Source organism: Equus asinus, chromosome 17, assembly GCF_041296235.1.
Source record: "Equus asinus isolate D_3611 breed Donkey chromosome 17, EquAss-T2T_v2, whole genome shotgun sequence".
Lineage (NCBI taxonomy): Eukaryota > Metazoa > Chordata > Mammalia > Perissodactyla > Equidae > Equus > Equus asinus.
This window is the reverse complement of record NC_091806.1, coordinates 41,259,129-41,286,242: the sequence shown is the minus strand read 5'-3', so window position 1 is coordinate 41,286,242 and position 27,114 is coordinate 41,259,129. Positions and strand designations below refer to the sequence as shown.

The following is a 27,114-nucleotide window of genomic DNA, read 5'->3' as shown; positions in this document are numbered from 1 at the left end:
AAAAATCTCCATACTGTTTTCCATAGTGGCTGCACCAGTTTGCATTCCTACCAGCAGTATATGAGAGTTCCCTTTTCTCCACATCTTGACCAATACTAGCTCTTTTCATCTTTTTAATAATAGCCATTCTGACAGGTGTGAGGTGATATCTCAATATGGTTTTGATTTGCATTTCCCTAATAACTAGTGGTATTGTACATCTTTTCCTGTGCCTCACGGCCATCTGTATATGTTATTTGGGAAAATATCTGTTCAGATCCTCTGCCTATTTTTTAACTAGGCTGTTTGTTTTTCTGTTGTCGAGTTGTATGAGTCTTTATATATTTTGGATATTAATCCGTTATCAGATATATGATTTGTGACTATCCTCTCTCAATTGTTGGGTTTTCTTTTTTTTGTTGTTGATGATTTTCTTTGCTGCAAAGAAGGTTTTTAGATGGATGTAATCACACTTGTTCATTTTTTCATTTGTTTCCCTTGCCTGAGGAGACATGATATTCAAAGAGATAGTGCTAAAACTCATGTCAAAGAGCGTACCAGCTATATTTTCTTTTATGAGTTTTATGGTTTCAGGCCTTACATTCAAGTCTTTAATCCATTTTGAGTTAATTTTTATGTATTGTCTAAGATAATGGTCTGCTTTCATTCTTTTGCATGTGGCTTTTCAGTTTTCCAAACACCTTTTATTCAATAGAATTTCTTTCTCCATTGTAAGTTCTTGGCTCCTTTGTCAAAAATTAGCTAACCATAGACGTGTACGTTTATGTCTGGCCTCTCAATTCTGTTCCATTCATCTGTGCATGTGTGTTTTTCTGCCGGTACCAGAGTCTTTTGATTACTATAGCTTTGTAGTATATTTTGAAATCAGGGATTGTGATACCTCCCCTCTTTGTTCTTTCTTCTCAGGGTTGCCTTGGCTATTTATTTGGGATATTTTGTTCCATGTAAATTTTAGGATCTTTGTTCCATTTCCATGAAAAATGTTTTTGGGACTTTGATAGGAATTGCATTGAATCTGTTGATTGATTTAGGAAGAATGGATGTTTTCAGTGTGTTAATTCTTCCAATACATGAGCATGGAATATCTTTCCACTTCTTCACATGTTCCTCGATTTCTTTCAACAAGGTTTTATAGGTTTCAGGGTACCAGTCTTTCACCTCCTTGGTTGAATTTATTCCTAGGTATACTATTCTTTTTGTGGTGATTGTAAATGGAATTGTATTTTTGATTTCCCTTTCTGCTACTTCGTTGTTAGTGTATAGAAATGCAACTGATTTTTGAACATTGATTTTGTACCCTGCAATGTTATTGTTTTTGTCAATAATTTCTAATAGTTTTTTGTGGATTTCTTTAAGGTTTTCTATGACAGTTGAGACACTGTCTTTTTATACCCATTTATCTAGAATTTTTTTATCATAAATAGATGCTGTATCTTGTTGAATACTTTCTCTGCATCTATTGAGATGATCATGTGTTTTTTATTCTTCTTTTTGTTAATGTTCATCGAACATAGATTTTGCACTATCCTTGTGTCTCTGGAATAAATCCCACTTGATCATGGCGTATGATCCTTTTAATGTATTTTTTTGTATTCGATTCACTAATATTTTGTTGATGATTTTCACATCTATGTTCATCAGTGATATTGGCCTGTAATTTTCTTTTTTGGTTTTGTTCTTGTCTGGTTTTGGTGTCAGGGTAAGTTTTTCCTCATACACTAAGTTAGGAAGCCTCCCCTCCTCTTCATTTTTTGGAAGAGTGAGAGGGATAGGTATTAAATCTTCTGTGAATATTTGGTATAATTTGCCAAGGAAGCCACCTGGTCCTGGACTTTTGTTTTTTGGGAGGTTTTTAATCACTGTTTTGATCTCCTTACTGGTGATCCATCTGTTTAGATCCTCTATTCTTTTTGATTCAATTTTGGAAGGTTGTATAAGTCTAAGAATTTATCCATTTCTTCTAGATTATCCAATATTTTTTGCATAAAGTTTTTCATAGTTTTCTCTTACAGTTCTTTTTATTTCCTTGTATCTGTTGTAATTTCTCCTTTCTCTTTTCTGATTTCATTTACTTGAGCCTTCTTTCTTTTTTCTTGGTGAGTCTACAATCTTTATAATTGTTAATATTCAGTGCTCTCTGCCCCCATTGAGTAAAATATGTATCCAGTACCTTCATCAACAGCATGTCTTTTCCTTAGGTTAACCTAAACGATGTTGACACTCATTGAGAACCAGGACAGTGAGGTTAGAAGACCCATAACCACTCCTGAGATCTTACCTTCAATTCCTCTCATGGGTATTGACTAATCTAGATGTAGGTCACATCTTCCCTACATCCCATATCCAGCTCCCATCCTCCTCACCTCCAGAGTTAGGGTGTCTGCAACATTCTTCCTTCCATTTCTGTGTGCTGCTTTTCTAAGTTTATTTAAGGCCTCCTCAGGTTTGTTGGTGATAATAAGCCACCGAGCCGACTCTGCCAGCCACCTGAGGAAAGAGGAGAAGTGCAGTTAACTCTCACTTGCCCGTTTTTCACGTAACCTTTGTCCAGAGATGTGCAGGAGTTTGGAATATGCCACTCAAAATTTGCTGCTTTAACATATTGATAATTTTGAGCTGAAGGCACTTGAGAAACTGCAGATGCAGGAAGATCTCTCTGAAGTCTCCCTTTCTAGCTACAAGTAGGTCCTAAAATTTCCCTTATTAAAGATGCCCATCCAGTGCCAGGAAGAGAAGAACATTCTTATCACCAGAGACTAGGGGTTGGCACTGAAATGGACTTGTATAAACAAACTTAGTAAAATAACTCTTATTTTCTCTTAGTTGCCCCACATATTTCCTAGTAATTGTCCCACAAAATAATGCCCCATGCCCAAGCTACTTTGTCTTGTCACGTCTCCAAGGTTTTTTTGTGTGTGTAAAAATGTATATAAGTCTTTGGACCCAATGGCTTTTTGAATCTTTGTTTTCCCTCTGAAGACTCATGTGTACATGTAAAAACAGTAAATAAATTTGTGTGTGTTTCTCCTGTTGATGTCTTATGTCAGTTTAGTTCTTAAGCCATCCAGAGAATCTAAGAGGCTTAGAAGGAAGTTTTTCCTTTCCTGCAGGTGCCTTTCCATCCTATCTAATAAGTACCACAGTTCGTTTAGGCCAGAAAATAAATTTACCTTCTCCGGTACCATAAGTACAAAAACACTTCGTCTGCTGGGAACACAGGCGTGGAGTCATGTTGACTCCCCTCTTATTCAGGAGAAGTGCCAATTTTGTAAACTAAAAATTCCCTGTGCCTAGTTAAATTTGTATTCAAATAAACAGCAAATCACTTTTTAGTATGTTTTATGCAGTATTTATGCAATATTTGGGACATACTTATGCTAAAATATTATTTGCTATTTATCCAAAATTTGAATTCAATGAGGCATTCTGTATTTTATCCTCCTAGCACATAAAAATACAGAACTCTCAGATAAATAGAAATTTCACACAAACCATGAATAATTTTCAGTGTAACTATATGCCATATAACATTTGCTATGTTATTATACAAAAATATGTGTTGTTTATCTGAAATTCAAATTTAATTTAATGTCCACGATGTTATCTGCCAACCCTGATTGCTCAGCTTCTGGAATTACACAGATTAGTAGAGCACAAGCTCAAATATTGACCAAGGACCAAAAAGATCCATGTGTCCTGGTTGCATGCATCTTTCATTCCAGGATCCTCTAAAACCGAGAGAGAGCTTATACCTTGAAGACAGAAGGATGGCAAATACAGGCACAGAAAACACCAGCTGGAGGGTGCGCCAGTCTCTAATGGCATAAGCCAGTCCTCCTAATATTATCTGTCCAACACTATAGGAACAACCTGTCAGTGTCATTCCCAATGCTTGGAATCGGGCCAATGTCCATTCTACAACTGAAAGAAAACACAAACGAGATATTGACTTTACACAAAAGTGGAATGTCAAAATCAAAGTCAAGGCTTGGAAAATGTACACGATCAAAAGTGTTGACTTACTGAGCATATTACTATTTACCAGGATGCTTATGAGAGAAAGGCCAGCCAAGAAGCGTAGTGCGCAGTAAATGAGGAAGGTGGGAGCAAAGGCTGCACAGGTGTCAGCAATGGCTAACTGGAGCAAACACCAGCTGAGTATTAACCTCCTGCCGAACCTGAGAAACAGGTAGGTGTTAGATTAGAGAACAAAAACAACCTATTGTAAAAGTAAATGTGAAATAGGAGGCACATTTTGAAATTTAGGGAACGTTTTCACAGGTGAAACTTTGCACTTAATGCCTTAAAGAATCAACAGATAATCAACAGTAGATCCTCTCAGAAGCAGCTCTCCCTGTTTGTAAACAGATACTAAGTACAAAAAAGCTTCTTATCTAATCTTTTACCAGTAGATCTTTGACACCAATTGGAACAAAATAAGACAGGCTGCAATACTGGAAATATTAATAGATCATAAATATTCCTTGTACTACGACATTCATTTAGCATGGTAGAAAGTCTGTGTAGTGTCTAGAATGCAATGGATCTTAATCTCTACTTGGGACTCTAGGGTCTTGCAGGCTAAGGCTAAAGTTATGTGAAAAGTCTCCTTCTGTTATTGATTTCCAGTTTCATACCATTTTGGTCAGAACAGATACTTGATATGATTTCAATCTTCTTAAATTTTCTAAGAGTTTTTTTGTGACCTAAGCTATGATCTATGCCAGAGAATATTCCATGTGCACCCAAGAAAAATGTGTATTCTTATTATTCCTATCTTGCCTTTCCAGTTGATTTGGATACTTCTCATAGAATTTCTTCACTTTTAAAAAATCTTATTTCTCTCTGCTCTTCCACCTGAATCATTTCTAGATTTCTATCTTTGAGCTCACTAATTCTCTTTTCCACATGGTCTGCTCTATTTCCAATGCCTTTTAGTTTATTTTTCAATTCATTAATTGTATTCTTCATCTCCAGATTTTTTTTTCTTAGAACTTCAATCTCTTTCGTGAAGTACTCCATTTTCAATAGTTTTACTGCTGAGCTCTTTGAACTTTTTGAGTTTTCTTGTACTCATTGAGTTTCTTCATGACAGCTGTTTGGAATTCTCCATCAGTTAGATTGCAATCTTCTGTGACTTCAAGTTGGGTTTCTGGAGAGTTGTCATTTTGTTTCTGTTCTACCATGTTGCTGCTGCAATTATTCACGGTGCTTGATGAGTTGATCCTCTGCCAGTGCATGTGTGGTAGTACACACCTTTCTTACTTGGGTAAGGCTTTGGTTACTTTGATTCTGATATGCTTCTGGTTGTATCTGAGATTCTGCACTTCCCACCCATCACTGCTTGTGCCCCAGGCAATCAGTACCCTCCTTGTTCTGCATATGCCTTGCTGCTTATGATGTGGCTTCATTCTCGGGTGTTGCCACCTGAGTCACCAGGCTGTGAGCACCTCACTGCTTCTGGGATCTCTTGGGCCTTATGTTCCCCTACTGGCTTTCTTTGGGTTCTCCCTGGGTTCAGGTGCTGCTTTCCCATGCACCACTTGGGTTACTGCTTCTCCTGGGTTATCTGGTTGTGCTGACAGCACCACTGCTGGGGGGCTGTGCTAACAGGTGTTGCAACCACTGCCGGGGACCCAGGGTCTTGTATACATCACCTGCTGCTGGTAGGGCTGCTGTCACTGGTGCCAAAGCTGGGGGCCGAGTCATAGATTCTGCTGTGGTTTGTGAAGCCTCATGTCTCAAGTGTTACCTGCCTCTGCTGGGAGAGTGGGAGGGGCTCAGCCATGAGTGCTGCTACTGCTCCTACAGACTCTACCTCCAGTGCTGGTGTGCTTTCTGAAACCTCAGATCAGGAGACCATTGCCTCTGCTAGGGGTTTCCACATTTTGGTTTGCTACCTCTGGGGAAGAGGGAGGGAGCTGGGCCATCAGCACTGCTGTGCGTACTGAAGCCTCAGATGGTGAGCGCCCCCTGCGAGTACTAAGGGAGGGCAAAGGGTAAGCCATGTGTGTTCTTGCTGCTCCTGCAGCCTCTGGTCTCTGATGTCATTGCAATTTTTGAACCTCAGGTCAGAGCACTACTGCCTCTGCCAGGGTGCTCTGCATTTTGGATCACCATCACCACTGGAGAAGGAGGGGCTGCTCCTCTGGTTCCCCTGCCTCCTGGAGTTCCAGACCACCTACCTTCAGACATACAGATGCATGGATCTCTCAGACATTCTGATGTGCTCTGTAGGGAGTCCTTTGTTGGCCGGTAGATGTCCTACTGCTTACACCTTAGAGGGGAGAGACAAAGGGAAGAACTCACACTGCCATGAGGCTGATGTCACTCCTCTAGTTTTCTTTTCTTGTATTGTTCTTTTCTAGTTTTGGTATCAGGGTAATGCTGGCCTCATAAAATGACTTTAGAAATTTCCCTCCTCTTTGGTTCTCTGGAAGAGTGTGAAAAGCATTGGTGTTAATTTTTCTTTAAATGTTTCGTAAAATCAGCAGAGAAGCCACCTGGTTCTGGGGTTTTCTTTGTTCATAGAGTATTGATTACTGATTCAATCTCCTTACTAATAATTGATCTGTTCAGATTTTCTATTTCTTCCTGATTCGGTCTGGGTAGGTTGTTTTGTTCTAGGAATTTTTCCATTTCATCTTTTTTGTCCAGTTTTTGGCGTACGGCTGTTTATAGTGCGCTCATGTATTTCTGTGGTATCAGTTGTAATGTTTCCTCTTTCATTTAAAATTTTGTTGATTTTGGCCCTCTCGTTTTTCCCTTGGTTACTGTAGCTAAAGGTATGTCAATTTTGTTTATCTTTTCAAAGAACCAATGCTTAATTTTGTTAATTTTTTTATTGCTTTCCTGTTCTCTAGTTCATTTATTATTTCCTTCCTTCTGCTAAGTTTGTGCTTAATTTTTTTCTTTTTCTAGTCCCTTGAGGCATTGACTTAGGTTTTTTATTTGAAATCTTTCTTGTATCTTAATGTAGGCATTTATTACTATGAACTTCTCTCTTAGAACTGCTTTTGTTGCATCCCATAAATTTTACTATGTTGTGTTTCCATTTTCATTTCTCTCAAGAAACTTTTTATTTCCCCTTTAATTTCTTCTTTGACCCATTGGTTGTTTGGGAGAGTATTGCTTATTTTCCGTGTATTTGTGAGTTTTCCAGTTTTTCTCCTGTTTTGATTTCTAGTTTCACACCATTGTGGTCAGAGAAGATGCTTTCAATCTTCTTGAATTTTCTAAGACTTGTTTTGTGGCCTAACATATAGTCTATCCTAGAAAATGTTCCATGTGCACTTGAGAAGAATGTGTGTTTTCCTGCTGTTGGATTAATGTTCTGCACGTGTCTGTTAGGTCCATTTGGTCCTTAGTATTGTTCAAATTCTCTGTTTTCTTATTGATTGTCTATTTGTTTCATTATTAATTTTTGCTGGCTAGATGCTCACCATTCCTTCTCTTTTTTTTTTTTTTTTTAAAGATTTTATTTTTTTCCTTTTTCTCCCCAAAGCCCCCCAGTACATAGTTGTGTATTCTTCGGTGTGGGTTCTTCTAGTTGTGGCATGTGGGACGCTGCCTCAGCGTGGTCTGATGAGCAGTGCCATGTCCGCGCCCAGGACTCGAACCAACGAAACACTGGGCCGCCTGCAGCGGAGCGCGTGAACTTAACCACTCGGCCACGGGGCCAGCCCCCATTCCTTCTCTTTTTTTCTGGACACAGAGGAAGACTGTCCTTCCCAGTCTTATAATTAAGTAGGGTCTATATATCTTTGAGTTGACCATGGACTGTGGACAGAAGTGACATAGGCCACTTTCAGGCCAGTCCATATAAGATTTATTTTGATTCTACACATTCCATTTGACAACATGGCTGGAAACAAAGAACTTGTTGATGAAAAAGTCACCTAATGGAAGGAGCTGTTTCCTGATTCATTGCCTAGAAGATGGGAGCCTGGATGGCTCCTTGATTGACACCAAGTTATGACATCAGTGAGAATCATTCTCTTATTCAGGTAACCAATTATGATTCTGGATTTTTTTTACTGCAACCGATTACCTTGATTAATACAATAATGCTGTGATTATAATGATGTTTAAAAAAGATAACTAGAGAAGGTTTGTGTTTATTTCTTTTTATATATGTTACCAAATTTATTTGAAAAAATATTTTACTTGAAAAGAAAATGTAATATATATCTGTAAATGAATGTGTCAAAAGAGGTTATACCATTATACACATATCACACATATCCCAATTTTACTTAAAACGTGTATTTGCGATGTATCTAGATATATCAAAATGATGTTAATGTTGGCTCGCAGTGGGTGGATTTATTCCCAACCACTCTTATCTTGTTTTTAATTTTAATTAATTAATTTATTTATTTTTGGATGTACATCATATTTCGAATTCTGTGTAGATTACATCATGCTCACCACCCTAAAACTAATTATAGTCCATCCACTCATGTGTGAGCTTAATCACCCCTTTTGCCCTCCCCTCTCCCCCCTTCCCCTATGGTAACCACCAATCCAATCTCCAATGCTATGTGTTTTTTTGTCGTTTTTATCTTCTATTTATGATTGAGATCATATGGTATTTGACTTTCTCCCTCTGACTTATTTCACTCAGCATAATACCCTCAAGGTCCATCCATGTTGTCACAAATGGCCGGATTTCATCATTTCTTATGGCTGAGTAGTAGTCCATCGTGTATAAATACCACATTCTCTTTATCCATTCGTCCCTTGATGGGTGCCTATGTTGCTTCCAAGTCTTGGCTATTGTGTATAATGCTGCAATGAACGTAGGGGTGCAAGTATCTTTATGCCTTTATTTTGAAAATTTTCAAATGTGAAAGGCAATTTAAATGAATACTGTAGTGAGTCCTGGTAAAAACCTCAATTGGATTCACCACTAGATATCATTTTGCTGCATTGTAGGTATTTCTTTGTATAGACAAAAACATACACACTCTTTTTGTGTTTTGTTGTTGTTGAATCATTTGAAAGGCATTTAGAAGTCATATGACACGTCCCTCCTAAAGTTTTAAACATGATGTATTAAGAATAAGGATAGTTTCCAATATTATTACAATTCCGGTATCACACCTAAGAATGCTAACAATAATTCCTTCATATCAGCTATTAGACCATATTCAAATTACCACAAAGGTCCAAAAAAATCTCTTTCTAGTTGTTATTTTTCTTTATTCCATTCATGATATAGTTGGGGTTTACACATTGCATTTTTCTGTTATGTTTTATTAGTCTTTTTAAATCTAGAATGATCACTCCACTTATTTTTTTTCATGATATTATCTTTTTGAAATATCCAGGTTGGTTGTCTTATAGAGTATGAACTAAGGACAATTTAAAATGTATTTTAAATTTTTATCTATATTCTAATTTTTACATGGCACATTTTTGGTCAGAAAAATAACAAAAGGTTAAAAATGTAAAAAATATATTTGCATTTTCTTTGCCGATGTCTTTGAGAATCCTTTTTTAAATAGACTATTTTTTAGAGCAGTTTTAGGTTCACAGCAAAACTGAGCAGAAGACACAGAGGTTTCCCATACACCTCCTTTCCGTCCACCCCCACATGCATAACCTCCCCCATTACCATATCCCCCACCAGAGTGGTCCATTTGTTGAACTGACAAACCTACACTGATATGTCATAATAATCCAGAGTCCATAGTTTACATTAGGGTTAACTCTTGGTGTTGTACATTCTATGGGTTTGGACAAATGTATAATGTATAATGTATCCACCAATATAGTATAATACAGAGTATTTTCCCTGCCATAAAAATCTCCCATGTGTGCCTATTCATTCTTCCCACCCTCCACCCAAACCCCCGGCATCCACTGATCTTTTCACTGACTCCTTAGTTTTGCCTTTTCTAAAATGTCATACAGTTGGAAGTGTACAGTATGTAGCCTTTTCTGATTGGCTTCTTTCACTTTGTAACACGAATTTAAATTTCCTCCATGTCTTTTCATGGCTTGATAGCTCATTTCTTTTTAGCGCTGAATAATATTCCATTGTCTGAAGAACCACAGTTTATGTATCCATTCACCTACTGAAGGACATCTCGGTTGCTTCCAAGCTTTATCAATTATAAATAAAGCTGCTATAAACATCCATGTGCAGGTTTTTGTGTGCACATCACTTTTCAACTCTTTTACTTTGGGTAAATACCAAGAAGCATAACTGCTAGATCATTTCATAAGAGTAGGTTTAGTATTGTAAGAAACCACTAAACTGTCTTCTAAAGTAGCTACACCATTTTGCATTCCCTACAGCAATGAATTAGAGTTCTTGTTGCTCCACATTCTCAACATTTGGTGCTTTCAGCGTTCTGGATTTTGACCTTTCTAATAGGTATGTGGCAGTGTCTCATAGCTCTTTTAATTTGCATTTCTGTGATGACATATGAGATGGAGGATCTTTTCGTGTGTTTCATCGCCATCCATATATCTTCTTTGATGAGGTCTCTATTAAGGTCTTTGGCCTCTTTTTTAATCGGGCTATTTGTTTTGGGTTTTTTTATTGTTGAGTTTGTATTTTTTACCTAAAAATTCTTTATCAGATACATTTTTTGGAAATATTTTTTCCCAGTCTGTGGTTTGTCTCTTCATTCTCTTGACAGTGTCTTTTGTAGAGCAGAAAATTTGATTTTAATGAAGTCCAGCTTATCATTTTCTTCTTTCATGGACTATACCTTTGGTGTTGTATCTAAGAAGTCATCATCAAACTCAAGGTTACCTAGATTGTCTCTTATGCTATCTTCCTGCAGTTTTATAGTGTTATGTTTTACATTTAGTTTTGTGATCCATTTTGAATTCATTTGGTGTAGGGTGTAAGGTCTCTGTCTAAATGCACTTTTTTGCACATTTATGTCTAATTGTTATACTACCATTTGTCAATAAGACTATCTTTGTTCCATTGTATTCCTCTGCTCCTTTGTCAAACATCAATTGATTCTATTTATGTGGGTCTATTTCAGAGCACTCTATACTCTTCCATTCTTTCACCAATACCACACTGTCTTGATCACTGTAGCTTTATAGTAAGTCTTGAAGTCAGGTAATGTCAGTCTTCCAACTTTGTTCTTCATCTTCAATATTCTGTTGGCAATTCTGGGTCTTCTGCGTCTCCATATTAACTTTAGAATTAGTCGTTGATATCCACATAATAATTTTCTGGGATTTTGGTTTTGATTGCATTGAATCTATAGATCAAGCTGGGAAGAAGTAACATCTCGAGAGTCCTCTTAATATGTAGTAGGAATAGGGAAGGCTTTTTGTTACTGACATTATGCAAAGAGCCACCAATAAACAGTTTCTACTCTAAGACAGTGAGTATGACTTATCACTTCCTCCTCTTTACCCCAATTATTTAATACTTCTATGATCCTGAAAGAGGCTAAGCAGAAAAGAATGTGATGAAATTCTATATATTCTCAAAGTCAGTGGCCTAGATAAGGGTTCATAATAACTTCATTATCAAAAGGCTTGAGTGCTGTAGCAATGATTGCCTTTCTCCAACTTCTGAAATATAGGAGTCCTCTTTTCTTTCCATCATGAATAAGTAGAGTTACCATAGAATTTTCATCCTCAATGGGGTACTTTGAGACCAAAAAGGGAAGTTATTCACAATTAAGTGTAGTGTGCCCAGGCACATGAGATGACTGGTCACTCAAGACTTAAGGAAAGTTGGGCTATAGCATTGGGTGTGCAAAGGGAAGGGATTCTAGGAACTGATGCTGAGCAGCTTTGTCTAAGCTCAGATTCGTGTTCAATTGGCACAAGACTGTGATTACTAAAGTAGCTGTCTGAGTACCAGAAGTCCATGCCTGTACCCTGTGTCACCCTCACCAAGAGTTTTTATAACTTGTTTCTACAAAGGCACCAGCATGAATCTTGCCCCTCAAATGGAGCAAAGGTGAGGTCTGGTTTGTTTGAGAAATTCAAACCATGAAGATTTTAGTTGTTTTATTTACAACTGGAAATTAAGATATTCAACTTTTTTAAGGAAGGAGTCCTCCTGAGAAAAGTATGAGACTGCAAATTTTTTAATTTTGGCGGAGAAGGACATTCTAATGGGAAGAAGGGATATTCCAAATTTTTAATAATCAATATATGAGGGTCACTTATCATTAATAATGGACATTGGCCTTAACACTTGAAGTGTTCACATAAAGTTGCCTGCTGGGCCACATAGCTCCCCTTTAGTGGATGGGTCATGGGGAGATGGTGAATATTTAGGATGCTTGGTATTTATGAGCTGAATATCAGCCTGGTAGACGTTATATTTGGGGTAAGTTGTTTTCAAGCAGGTAAATATTCTTAGTACTGCTTTCCCCAACTTGACATCTCCTGCTGCATGACCAATAGGCACTTCCAATTTATTATGTCCAAAACTGAAGTCTGGACTTTCTCCTCCAGGTAGTTTCCTTTTCCTGTCTTCCCTCATCTTATTTAATGGTATCAACATTCATCCATTTTCTTGGGCTGAAGATATAGATAAGATCCTTGATCTTTTATTTGCTGTATCAAAGGCTTCTTCTGAAAAATTTGAAACGTTTAGGAAAATTTATTGCATTCTACAGATAGCTTCCTAATGCAACTCCTTGTTACCATTTCCATGGTCCACTTCCTAATTAAAATTCCCACCATTTTTCCTTAGAGATATTTGATAGTCTCTTAAATGATATCCCCACACCAGTTTTGCTCCCTCAGTTAGTTATCAACGAAATACTAATAATGTAGATTAAAATTCCATCATAATACTTCTCCTGAAATCCTTTGGTGGGTGCATTTCAGGTTCCAGAAATAAAGGAATTTAACTCTATAACCTTCCCTCCACTCCCTCAGAAAAAAGTATAAAACCGTGCATAACACAAAAAAGCAACTACTCAAAGAAAGTGTATTGGAGAATGAAGAGAAGCAAGTACTCTGTGGTGGAGAGCGTATGGGCCCTCAGAGGAGAGCAGATAGGGAACAATATAAGGAAGATCCTGTTTCCATGGCTATACCCGGGAGTAGGGTACATTCCACATAGTAAGTACAGATTGCAGTGCGTGTGCAAAACCTGCGCTCTTGTAGCCTGGAGAACCAGATGATAGACTGTGGGAGACTGGGTACACTGAAGAGAGTGAGGTTTCCAGCCATGGAAAGTGGCAAAGGGAGGATCTTTGTGTGTGCTACACATCCCTGACTGGACCCTGAAACATACACTTGCAGGATAAGCTCAAAGCTGGTCAGCTAAAGACAAAGATCTGAACTGAGGGCAGTTGCATAAGAAACAAGTTTTTAGTTCAACCCCAGGCATGAGTATTACTCACTAAAATGAAAGAATTGGTATTACTGATGAATAATACTGGAATCCAGAGTCTCCACAACTTAATATTTATAATACTAAAGATATAATTCAATATTTTCTGATCTGTGAAGAACCAAAGAAATGAAATCCATTCTCAAGAGAATGGAAATAATTCAAATCTTCTCCTGAGTGAGACAAATTTTGAATTAACTAATAAGTATTTTAAGGAAGTAGTATAAGTATCCTCAAAGATGTAAATAAAATATGATTTAATAATGTATGAAAATCACAGCTGAGAAGTAGGAAATCCCAGCAGAGAAATTGACAAAACAAACCATAATAATAGAAATTCTAGAACTCAGAAAGTATGGTTTCTGATATAAATGTTCACTGTATAGATTTAGTAGCCATGTGGACACAAGAAAAAGACTATGTGAACTTGAAGATAGAGCAACAGAAGTTATAGAAGGTGAAGAACAGAGAGAAACAATGCTTTAAATAAATCAACGCAGAGCCTCAGAGTGCTGTTAAACCAGAGTAAGCAAATATTTACAGTAAAGACAGATAATTATTGTTTTATGCTTTTTGAGCCACATACAGTGTTTATCAATGTTCATATTTGTTTTTCCTTTGATATTAATATTTGTGGTTCTTTATTGCAATTTAATATATATAAAAGAAAATTTGCCATTTTTATCATGTCTAAGTGTATACACCCGTGACATTAATTAGATTCACAAACATCATTACTAGCAACATTGTACAGCAAACATCATTACTATCTATTGCCAAAACTTTTTCATCATTCCCAACAGAAATTCTGTGTTCAATAAAGCAGTAACTCCCTTTCCTCCCTTCCCCCTCATCTCCAGTCGCCTCTGCTCTACTTTTCTCCTCTGTGAATTTGTGAAATCATGTGAGTGGAATCATACAATATTTGTCCTTTTGTGTCTGTCTTACTTTACTTGAGACTTGTTTGTGTCCTAAACGTGGTTTACCCCAGAGAGTATTCCACGTGCACATCAGAATTTTGTGTATTCTGCTATTGTTGGGTTCCACATACTTTTGTAAGTTCTCGTTGTTTTAATAGTGTTAAAGTTTTCTGTTTCTCATTGTTCTTTGGTCTAGTGGTTCTGTGCATTACTGAAAGAGGTTTATTGAATCAGGTGACTGTTATTACGGAACTGGCAATTTTACTCATCAGCTCTGTCAGTGCTTACCTCGTAAGTTTTGGGCTCTGTTGTTTTGTGCACCTATGTTTATCATTGTTATATATTCTTGTTGAATTGAGTTTCTTAAAATATGAATTCCTTCTTTGTCCCTTATAACAGTTTTTGAGTTAAAATCTATCTTATCTGATATTAGGAATAGTCAACCAAGTGTTCTTTTGGTGACTGTTTACATAAAATATCTTTTTCCATCCTTTTTTTTTCAACTTATTTGTGTCTTTAGATCCAAAATGAATCTGTCATAGACTGCATATAGTTGGATCCTATTTTTTTAACCCACTCTGCCAATCTTTGCCTTTTGACAGGAGAGTGCTTTCCATTTACATATAAGGTAATTAATGATAAAAATAAACTTACCTCTGCCATTTTGCTATTTATCTTCAGTGTGTCTTATAGCATTTTTGTTTTTCATTCCCTATATTGCTGACTTCTTATTTGCTTAGTTGCTTTTTTTGTAGTGACATGCTTTGTTTTTCCTTTTGTGTATATTCTATACATATTTCCTCTGTGGTTACCATATAGCATCTTAAAGTTATGGCAATCTAGTTTGAATTGATAACTTCAATTGCATAAACGTCTCTACATATATACAACTATATGCTCTCCCTGTTTATAATATTGATATCAGAAATTACATCTTTATACATAAACATAGATTTAAAATTATTTTAATGCATTTGTGTTTTAAATCCTTTGGAAAATAAAAAGTAAACTTACACACCAAAATTGCAATAATACTTGTTTTCATATTTGCCTATATATTTATCTTTATCAGAAAATTTTTTTCCTCATATCTATTTCTTCTTTGAGTTACTGTCTAAATCCCTTTAATTGCAAACTGAATTTCTCCTTTGAGCATTTCTTGTAGGGTAAGTCTAGTGATGTTGAACTCCATCAGCTTTTGTTTGTCTGTAAGTATCTTAATTTGTAACTCATTTTTAAATGATCTTTTGCCAGATATAGAACTAACTCTTGTTTGATGGGTTTTTTTCTTTCAGCAATTTCAATATATCATCCCACTGCCGTATGGCCTCCAAAGTTTCTAATGAGAAATTTAGAAATGATCTCAATGAGGATGACTTGTATGTGATGAGTTTCTTCTCTCTTGCTGCTTTCAACCTTCTCTCTTTGAGCCAGCCCTGTTGGCTTAGTGGTTAAGTTTGGAGCACTGTGCTTTGGTGACCTTGGTTTGGGTCCCAGGCATGTACCTACACTACTCATCAGTGTCCATGCTGTGCTGGCAGCCCACATACAAAATAGAGGAAGATTGTTCCTCAGCACAAAAACTAAAAAAAGATTTTGGTTTTTGACATTTTTATTATAATAAGTCTCAGTGTGGGTCTCTTTGAGTTATTCCTACTTGGATTTCCTTGAGGCTCTTGGATTTGCAGATTGATAGCTTTCATCAAATTTAGGCAGTCTCCTGCATCATTTCTCACATAATGTCTCTGCCCCTTTTTTCATCTCTTCTTTTTCTGAGACTCTCATAATTAGTATGTTGGTTGCTTGCTGATGTTCCCTGACTCCCTTAGGCTCTGTTCACTTTCCCTCATTCTTTTTTCTGTCTGTTCATCAGACTCAATAATTTCAACTGCACTATCTTCATGTTCACTGTTTCTTCTACCTGCTCAAAACTGCTGAAGAATCCCTCTAGAGAAAAATGTCAATTTGTTATACTTTTCACCTCCAAAAATTCTATTTGGTTCCATTTTTGTAATTTCTATCACTTTGTTGATATTCTCTTTTTGTTCATGCAGTATTTTCTTGAGTTGTTTTAGTTCTTTTTCCATGTTCAATTTCAGCTTTATGGACATATTTAGGACAGTTGTTTTAAAGCCATTGTCTGAAAGTCTGAATTCTGGGATTACTAATAAACAGTCTCTGTCAGGTTTTTGTTTTTGTTTTTTTTCCTTTTTAAGGGCCATGTTTCCATTTCTTTACATGACTTCTGGTTCTTTTGTTGTTATTAAAAATTGAGCATTTGACTATCATAATGACCTAACTCTGGAAATCAGATATCCTGTCTTCCTCAGGGTTTGCTCATTCTTTTATTAATTGTTGAAGGGCTTAGTAGTCTATTTTTTTTCAGTCCTTTCCAAACTGCTTTGCAAAACTATTAGCTCATGTTCAGCTAAGTTTTGACTGAAATTTCCTTGATTGCCCAAGGGTCTCCCACTGTTTGTAGATTTGATCTTTTTGTGGGCAATCCTTAAAGACTTATCTAGGCTTGCACTGTCGGTAGGTATCAACATAAGGTAAAAGCTTTAGATGTTCTTCTGTCTCTCCTGAGCATGTGTTTTGCCTGGCCTTACACATGACTTTCTAAATTCCCCCTTATATATGGCTGTTTTTGAAAGTCTTAATTTCCAAAAGGGTTTCAGCCAAGCCTCTCTTTCAGGTCTTAGATGATCTATAATATGTGTTCAGCAGTGTTTGTTGTATGTCAAAATCTTTTCAAATAAAACTCTCAGAAAGCCAGAAATAGAAGAAAATTCCTTAAACAACTTCAAGGGTATCTACTATAATCCTATAGCTCACATTATAATCAAGTTGGAAAAGTACGACGTGTTCTACCTAAAGTCAGAATAAGGTAAGGTTTTATCATCTCTCACCACTTTCATTAGCATGATACTGAATGTTCTAGCTATTAACATGAAAAGAGTAAAAGGAAAAAGATAGGAAAATAATAAGTAAAACTATCCTTACTGGCAGATGAAAACATAATGCTGTAGAAAACTTTAAAGAATTCACAATAAAGCTACAAGAACTAAAAAATAAATTTATCAAGATGGCAGTTGGTAAGATCAGTATATAAAAGTCAATTTCATTTTTAAATAACAGCAATGAATAATTAGAAATTAAAGTTACAAAAACAACTTCATAGCCTCAAAAACTAAGTTAATTAGAAATAGATTTAATGGAAAAATGACATGCTTTCCACAAACTATAAATGTTGAAAAAGGAAATTAAAGAAAATCTAAAGTAATAGAGAGCTCCATAATGTTCACCGATCAGAAAATTCAATATGTTAAAAATGATAATCTAACCCAAACTATTCTGTAGGTTCAAGACAAACTCAATACAATTCTAAAAAGAACCAATTTTCTGACTTCCAACAACATAGTATAGCGTGCCTCTTTTGAACTTTGCCTAAGTGTAATTATCTAGTCTGTTAACCACTTATATTTTGCTTCTTCTGCTCAACTATATGGTTTTGATATTCATTTATCTTACTGCACAGAGTAGCTTGTTCATTCCCTTTACTGTATATGAATTAATTATGTGAATTTCCTGCATCTTATTCTATTATTGATAGACTCTAGATTGCTTCCAGCATTTGGATATTATGAATAGCTGACAGTGTTATTTTAAAAGTATCAGTTTGTTCATGCCTCTCTCCTACACATAATCCTTTAGTTCTTCCTCTCAGCTTTCTGATGAAATTCAAAATCCTTGGATTATCTTTCCCCCAATTTCAGCTAGTTCTTCACTGTAATCTGTGACTAGACCCTTTCCATCCCCTGATTGAACTACCTTATGACACATAAAAATTGATTTATCTATAATTTCTCATGATACCATCACAGAAAGCCATGTTACTGGACTGCTGAAAATGAACACTCTGACTCTAAACTCATTTCTATGTTACACTTCCATGATATATTTGGTGTTCACATTTCTCTGTTGAGACAACTGTAAATACTATGCTGGTGAATGATAAGGGGAACCTCCCTCAGGAGAGACATGGTTGGCTGTTGGCAATGATTTGAGAAGAGATCTGTTTCAGAAGAGGTACTATCAGCCATAGCATACCCCAAACTTCTTGCATGACAGACTGTGACAGCAGTTGTTATTAGATTAATTACTTTACATGATTGCAAAACTTACCTTTAAAAACCTGTTTTTGCAAATGCAAGAATTAAGATGCCTGGCATAATTTTTCAACACACCACCAAAGACACATTGCTCTATACCCCACAGGTTTTATAGAAAAATCTACTCATTATGCAAGGGCAACCAAGCCATAATGACCACTCCCTCAGAAGCCACAGGCATTCAGCTCACAGGGTCCAGGAAAGTGGCACCCCTGGCCAAGGGCAACACACAGTTTTCCATATCTGTGTCTTCAATCGGGCTGAATCTCATGCAATGAAACATTTTCCTCTTCATTGCCATAGCTAACACTTTCTCATGTTTCCAAACCAGATGTTATAACACCTCCTCTGTACCTGCTCTTATGACGTGCTTCCAAATTTGATGGAAGTGTCATTACTGTGTCCTGTACACCAAGCTCAATGTTGAAAACGTAGCACTGACCATACTGATTAATTCTCCACTTGAAATTCTAGAACACTGGAGGCAAATGCAGCTCTAGGACAGTGTAATTTGCAATATGTATTTCTGGAGGAAAGAATGATTCATGAAATGATGAAAATACCCAGGGGTAAAGGCAGCTTTGATCCAGAGACACTCACCTGTCTGATAAATGGCCATATATGATGCCTCCCACCAGCATTCCAGCCATGACTAAGAATTTAGACACTGAGATCAGTGACTGAAATTCACATACCAGGTCCCACTGCAAGAGAAGGAAACTTGCAAAGGAGAGCTCCACAGCAGCCTATAACCCCTCCATGGAAACACCTTCAGATTACTTGCAAATTTTAGTATATCAGACCCCTATCTTCTTTTCAAGCTTCCCTTTCTACGTTACCTGACATTCTAATTAAGACCTCAGGTTAAACATAGCTTTTTTCTGGAAGGCTGCTGTAAAATTGTGGGGTTTATTAATGCTCTGTTTTACTCTATGCTAACTCATTCTTAAACCTGGCATAGAGTGCAATTATTTGAGTTTTCAAATTTTTTTCATGCCTGAATTTCATCACAGACCACTTATACGACTGCTCTGGGGTACAGTTTGAGCATGGATGTTTTCATTAACCTCCCAAATATTTCTAATTTTCAACCAAATGGTAAGCATTACTGACCTAGAATAACATTTTTAACATATTACATAAATTACTTGCTTACATTTTGGTCTTTTCAAGAATAAAATCACTACAATAGTAGTCTATTTTTTAATTCATTAGTATTATTATTTATTTAAATGTAAAGCATTTAATAAAGAAGCAATTAATATTTGCTGAAAGATTTAAGAATGAGTACCTATGTAGTGACTGAAGGCTTGAAGCATCTTTATTATTTTTTCTACCTCTAAACACCCACAGTATGAACTCAGAGCACATCTACAGGGCTTCTTACCTCAGTCACGATGGTGGAGGAGAAGGAGCTTTGGTCATACACCCAGCCATTCACACATGGCTCCGTGTCCAGCTCACTCACATTAGGGAAGGTCCCATTCAGGTGAAGGAGCTGCCACTGGGGATGAAGGAAGCGACGACAATTTTCTGGCCTCAGGTTTGAATCCAGTGGGATGGAGATTCTCAGGAGGGTGTCTTGACTGAGGATCCCAGTGCCATTAGCAGAGACAGTGTCATTGTCGAGGATGTGGACCCAACAGCGGTGACCAGGGATGGCTGCAGTGAAGTTCTCCAATAGCACATGAGGGAACACTATAATGCTGGAAATACAAAGGCAAACAATCTGAAGGATCTGGAACCTCCCCAGGCCTCCAACTTGATACAGGAGGTCCTGAAAGGCCATGAAGGCTCAAGAAGTGATCCCCAAGATGAGACAAAATGACTGTATCTAGAAAAGTTAGAGAGAAAATACTTCCTTCCACACGTCACACTAAATGTGTGATGACCACACTTTCTACTCAATTGATCCTGTCTCTCTTCCAAAGCAGGGCCATGGAAGCTGTTTCTCAAAATTGTGTTAGGGTCGGGTAGGTAGCCGTTTTCCTTAGTTACAGCGAGAAATATTTTGCTAATGTACTTCCAGTAGTTGACAATTAAATCTGTTAAAGGAGTACTTTGCAAAATTTCTTGTCTTCAGCAATGCTTCGAAGTCAGCACTGGACTTTGACCTACAGAATCTTAGTAAACAATCTAAAATAAACCTGTTACATAGTATGCACTTCTTGCCAGAAAATCTAACCGGTAAGACTCAAAAGTGAAATGCTTTTTAATTTTCCTTTGAAAAGAAGAGGAAGCATTTTGCTTGTTTAATGCTGGATTTTGATAAAAGGTGTTAATGAAAATAGTCCTGAGTTAAGTTAAGGCAAGTGAAACATGGTGCAATCCTTTCCTTTTCATAACCAACATTCTGCTTCAGTTAAAATCATATAGAAATTCACACTGACAGTAATTTACTAGAAATAGGGGCAGAGTGGGCAACGATGGAGACCAGAAGGGTAAACTAGTGGTAAGAGCATACTGAGGCTTATTTGTATTGGTTTGTTGATTCATCCAGATAACACATGTGAGGACCTTTTCTGTGCTAGTTTGAGGAATAAAGCAATGTTTCAGACAAGGTCTTCATGACTCAAAGTCCAGCGAGTAAGAGAAAAAGCAAATAAATAATTACACTGTGATGTCATAAAATACCTATCTGGTACATGCACAGTATGCTACAGAAGAATTGAAGATAAAATATAGGATAAAATGTTATAGCACTGTAGATTAGCCCTAAATCATCTATTAAAAATTTCTTTTTTTACAGCTTTATTGAGATATAATTCATATGCCATCTGTTAAAAAGCAAAATTCAACTGAATAAACATGAAGATGTTTATTGGCTTTCTTAAGCAAGTCACAAATCAAGCAGGATCCCATCCAGCTACTAGAAGGGCACTATGAGGAGTTATACAAAATGGAAGGTTTTTATAGGATAAGGAAATCGCTAGTAAATGAAAGGGTTATTTTGGGCTAGAACTTCTTTATTTGGGGAACAGAACTGTTACGGGTTTTATCACACAGATTACCTTGTTTGTGCACCCCCAGAAATTTCAGATTGACTGCCTGAAGGTCACATTCCTTGGAGGTCTGAAACTGTAATTAAGTCTTGATGTTAGGTGTGCCATTTTGCATTTGATATTTTTTGTTTTATCAATTATCCCCCATTTGATTAAACTCTCGGCCTCAGAGATGTGATAAAAAATTAAGGCACTATTGCCACTCTCAGCCACCGCTCCATAATTCCCATTATTTTTTTCTCATCTTCTGTATGATATTCACAAGTCATGATGTTTTTGCTTGATCCCTGTGATACCTATAGGTCGCATCTTCAGGTTTAGAGTCTTTAAGTTGGTTATTCTTTGTTCTGTCTCTGACATTCCAGTCCTAGGGAGATCATTTGCTTGTTGCTCAGCAGCTGGAAATATGCACTTAAAACCTTCAAGAGAACATTACATGCCAGAGAGATTATTATAATTACAAAAGACAGAATAATTCACAATGTTTAGAGTACAGTTTGGAGCCATGGTCCCTAAGATCCAAACCCATCTAAGAAAGACCTCATTGAAGGAGTCACCAGCTAAAGGCAAGTGACTTCTTCAGTGATCTCATGTAACTGAGTTTCAACTTCCCCAGGAGTGTTGATCCAGGTCCAGCAGGGGGTGTCAGCCACAGCAAAGACACCTTGCTCAGATAAAAGAGAATTGAGGGCTAATCTATTACCAAGAACAACCAGAGAAGCTAAGGATTTTTGTTGAGCAGTTATTGCTTTAACAGTGGATTCTGTAATATTTTCAAGAGCTCAGGAGAGGTTTCTGATCACAGCCTCATTTATGTTTACTCCTAACCAGGGAACTAGGGATCTGGGAAAGGGAGCTAATTTTGAATTAATGAATGCCTCCTGGTAGGTCCTATCTAGAATAGTTATGGGTACAGTTAGATAACTTAAGAGGCTTTGCCCAGCTGTGTACCAGCCATCTAGGCATTCATAAATTCAAGGAGAATAGTAAACACTGTTAATGGATTCATTCACAAGAACTGTTGCATTTGTCTGATCAAGCTGGGGGTCAGTTAGAATTTTCTCCTAGCCTGAAATAAAAAGTTCTTCTAAACTCCAGAGGTTACTCCCCTTAGCAGTGGCCTGGACACTACAGCTGAAGGCATTATCTTTTCAGGTCAATACCAGAGTAAAGGAAAGAAAGAAAATAGAAAAGGGTTTCATGTTTAGCTAAAGTAGGAAGTTTTCACTGGTGTCTTGGGTAGCAGCAGTCTGCATCAGTGTCAGCTACTTCTCTTCATAGTCAATTTGATTTAGAGGCTTCAGTATTTGTACAGGATTGAATGTCAGACCTACAGAATGCCTTCTAGTTTTGCGGCATTGTCAGTGGTCAGGAGCACTTGGTAAGGTCCCTTCCAGTGGGGCCTGAGGGCTGTCTTCCTCTGATGAAGCTTCCAGAATATCAGTCACTAGGCTGTAGAGTGTGACTAATGGAATCATTTAAATGGGGATCTGGGAAAGCTCCTTTAACCTTGTTGATGAAAGGCTTGAGCATAAGATGTTAGAGACTTACAGTAGCTGGTCATAGTAGCATAAGACAACAAGGGATCAGCAGAAAGTTCTATACCAATAGACATTGGTTTGTCAGTGACTATCTAGAGTGAGTTTATGTTTTCCAAAGAGAGTCCTGCAAACAGTCAGCATGACCAAAAGAAATACCTTAGGCTGGAGGAGTCCAGGCTACAGGTATATAACAAAACCTCAAAGACAATTAACAGGACTAGATTTTAATATCTACAGAAGTGCAAACATAATTTTTCTCTCCACAATTACCTCTATCTTTTACTAAAGATAGTCACAGTAAAACTAATTTTTCATAATAAAACTTGGCCTTATTATTTATATAAGTGAAATAAGAATACCCTTTCTGAATTCTGACGGATCAAGTAGCAGAAAGAAGTAATGCTTTATCTCTTTTCGCAAAGGCACATCTTACCAAACTATTGATAGCTTAAATGAAAAGATTTCTTTAAACCTGGAAAAACCTTAAACCATTAGTTCTCTTGACCTTGCCTGATAATTAAGGGTTACAGGACAGTGATAAATCCAAAAAGTTTGCAAGGTTATAATTGAGACTTGTATGTTTTGCCCAGTGAATTGGGTGCCTTGATCACTGGAGATTGTGGAAGGTATACCCCAAGTGGAAAAGACACTTTCTGACAGTTTCTTTGCCACTGTGAAGTTATCAGCCTTGTTTTATGGGAGACTTCAACCCATCCAGAAAACATACATATGTTAACAAGAACATATTGATAACCCATACTAAGTGGCACTTGAATGAAGTCCAGCTGCATGTGTTCAAAGGGACTGGACAGAGGAGGTCTGAAGCCTCTGGGGACAAAAATAATTTTCCTTAAATGCAGTATAGTGGGTGAAGGAACGTAAAAACAAAAAAATGGGGTTTGCCAGAGAGCTGGGAAGAACCAAGAGGCCATCTTGAGTTTCCTTTAATCCTGACTGTTTGTTTAATTTACCACCATTGTTTACCCATCTTAATTTCTCTGATTCAGGAGCAAACTGTTGCCATGTGACAAGGACATCAGGATGGCAAAAGACGCAATGAGGGGTCATTTTTTGCAGAAGCAGAATGGACTTCCTCCACATGTGCCACTCTCTTTACAGATTCTGTTGCTGCTGCCTTTGTCTGAAAGTTAGCTAGGGCGTTTTCCTGATACTCAGGTTCACTCCTTTAGTGTGGGCCTTAATTTTGATGATAGCAATTTCAGAAGGTAAGAGAATAGCACTAAGAAGATCATTTACTTGTTGCCCATTTTTGATTGAGGTCCCAGAAGATGTTATACAAAATTTAAGATAATGGCTAGAATTACAAGTGATAACATTATGGTAGGACATATCAGATTTCCAGGAATTTCACACAATTTCTCGGACACTAAATAGACCTATGCAAATGCAACATAAAGAAGGCACAATATTACTTCTTATTTGACAATGTTTCCTATGTAATTTAACAGAAAAAATAAGCCTGACTAGTTTAACAAACCTTTTGAAATGTTTCAGAGATTCTCTGGAAAAATTCCAGTTTATCAAAAAGGCTTCCTTTTGAGAATTTGATTTTGGGAAGTTTGTCAAAGTTTTGCAATTAGATAGAGCTCCTTTACAAACTAACAATACTACCAGGAGATAGAAATTGCCGCACATCTACAATCCATATATAGAGATGTACAGAGAGATACCTAGACACACACAGAGAACTTATAGTTACTAATATTTGTGGAGAAGATTTGTAAGATTTCTCATTAGCCCATTTCCAGATACTTTCTCTCTCCTTTTTTTTTTTAGAAAATCTACATCACAAAGGTACAAAAAAAGTATTCAAGTTTTTTCAAGGTGGGGATTTTGAGGCACATTTGCAGGACAATTCTGCTTCTAACATCTCAATATGTACAATTATTTTGACATGAATAGGGAAAGTTTCGGGATTGAAAGAAGGACTGGCACACCCACCCCCTTGCTGCTGGGATGTTTCTTTCCCTCTGGGTTATAGTTTCATTGTAACTTAGAGGAGGAGAGCGACAGAAAAATTCCTATCAGGCTCTAAATATAAGTTTTCAATTTGGCCAAATTTCTGATCATAAAGTTATTAAATCCTTATAAATATCTTGTCAGGTTTCAGCCAGAACAACAGTAAATATATCTAGCAGTATTGGGTAACTTCATTAATTGTACTTTTAGTTTCCCCTTGGGTGTTTAAGGGAATAACAAAGCAGTTTACCAGGAAATCTCTCAGAGTCCTGTCAACATTTATAGGAGCCCATATGAGGGTCCATTTTCAAAGGTAGATATTGGGGTATCTGAAAGGCCATCAACATGGGCAGCTTTTGTTTATGGTCATGTGGTCTTTTCAGAGTGGAAAAAAAAATTCACCCAGAAGATTACTAGAATAAGTACTTAAATAGAACCAGACAGAGGAGGCAGTAGGCGTTAAATCAGTGTTACATCAGTCTTATAGTCTTCTGTTTTAGGTACCTCTTACCTCTTTAATTTTTTATTACTCTTTTGCAGTGAATGTTTAAATGCCGAACCTTGAGGTCTTTTCTAAGATTTTGCATTGATTTTATCTAATTGGAATGTTTCCCAGAGTGACCATTATACTTCTAGGTAAGTTTTTCTCTAGATAATTTTTACAGATATCTACAACTCATGAGACCACAGTTCTAAGGTATAAAGAGTTGTGCAAGAAGGTGGTACACTCATTTCTTTGAAACTTGAGGATCCAATTTCTTTTAGCTAAGTCCTTTGGGTTCCTCTGAGCCAAACTAATACCTAAGAGAGACTTGCTGTAGGGTTGGGAAGTGGCAAGTGCTTTACATGTTCAACCCACGCACGCCAATTTTGCAGCTTTTCTTCAGAGATCCCCAATACAAATTGGCTCTTATATAATATTCACATGAGGCCTCTCACTGGGCTCATTCCAGCTTAAAATGTACCCAGTCTGATCTCAGTCCCAGTGTGGCTCTTAAATCAGACCCAATTCAGCTTGAGTGGTAACCACCACCAATTTCCATGGAACATTGAACCGAGAAAAAGGATGAACCAGCAAACCCCAAAGAATGGAGACTCCAGACTGGTTCCAAACAAAATGTAAAACTACAGCTGCCACCAACAATTGCCAGCATGGAATCTGGGGGCTGAATCCAAATAAATGGGGAATTGAGGACTAAACTTTTAGCAGTTCCCAATGTGGAACCCAGGGACATAGCTAAGAACTGGGATTATCCAACCAAAGAATTGTGATGTGAAAGAGTAGGAGTTTGGCTCTTGGTGGAGCTCTGTGCCAGTTCAATTGGCTCTGAGCAGAATCCTCTGCCAGCTCAATTGACTCCTGGCAGAATTCTCTACTGGCTCAGTGGGCTCCAGGCAGAATCATCCACCAGCTACAAGTCACCTGCCCTGTAAAGCAAAGTCAATTAGTCTGTGAGTTTGAATGTAAAAATAAAGAGGAGCTCAGACTGAGAGGAACTGACCAGTGGCCTTCAGAAATGGTGAGAAAAACAGTGAACTCAAAATGGGGTTCACGGGTCATCATGCCTGTGTTTCTTGTCCTCAAACGTCATCCAGAAGTTCACTTCATTCCTGCCACAGTCACCAAATCTATTAAAAAACAAGATTTAAATGAGTATATTTGAGGATACAATGGACTTTACTAAGTGATTCATGAACTGAGCAGCATCCCACCTAACAACTAGTTATTTGGCAAAAAGACTTCAGCTGTTAACAACTAAACTGTTTAAGACTGTTCAGTCTTAGTGGCTCCTGAGAAGTCAATAGTACGTTAGGTGGAAATATACCTATTTGTGTATATTCTCCACACAACCTAAAGTAAACCTGTTCAATGATCTGCTCATATTTTCAGAAAAGAGATGTTTGGAGACTCAAAAGTAAGCTCTTTGTTATATCCTTGTACAAAGCGCAGACACCAGGGCTTCTTGTTGGTGAGGTTTTCATTTTTTATTAAAAGTTAGAGAGAAATATCTGTAGTTAAATTAAAGGCATAAAGATACTTGCACCCATATGTTCATTGCAGCTATGTGCTGGCCTCTGACTCTGACTCCAGGGAGCTACAACCTAATAAGAGTGCTTGATACATGAAATGGAAATTATAGTCTGGTGTGTTAAATCTGC

The 27,114-nt window shown here is 37.2% G+C and overlaps 1 protein-coding gene across 3 annotated transcripts in view; it reads right to left on the bottom strand.

The window, feature by feature from the left end:
* Positions 1 to 20,535, bottom strand: part of LOC106822087 (organic anion transporter 7-like) — a 30,455-nt gene extending 9,920 nt beyond the window's left edge. The window contains exons 1-5 of one of the 3 annotated variants that reach the window (XR_011495136.1): positions 19,819 to 20,402; positions 19,032 to 19,135; positions 4,024 to 4,178; positions 3,753 to 3,921; positions 2,364 to 2,487 (exon numbers count right to left, since the gene is read on the bottom strand). Coding sequence is in view for 2 of the 3 variants with exons in the window: in XM_014827108.3 (XP_014682594.1) it covers positions 2,364 to 2,487; positions 3,753 to 3,921; positions 4,024 to 4,178; positions 19,032 to 19,135; positions 19,819 to 20,220 (954 nt within the window). In the remaining variant the exon portion in view is untranslated. Of the gene's footprint in view, positions 1 to 2,363; positions 2,488 to 3,752; positions 3,922 to 4,023; positions 4,179 to 19,031; positions 19,136 to 19,818 lie in introns of all 3 variants that reach the window. The other 2 variants (XM_014827108.3, XM_070488046.1) reach the window with 2 other exon arrangements.
* Between the last annotated feature and the right edge of the window lie 6,579 nt (positions 20,536 to 27,114).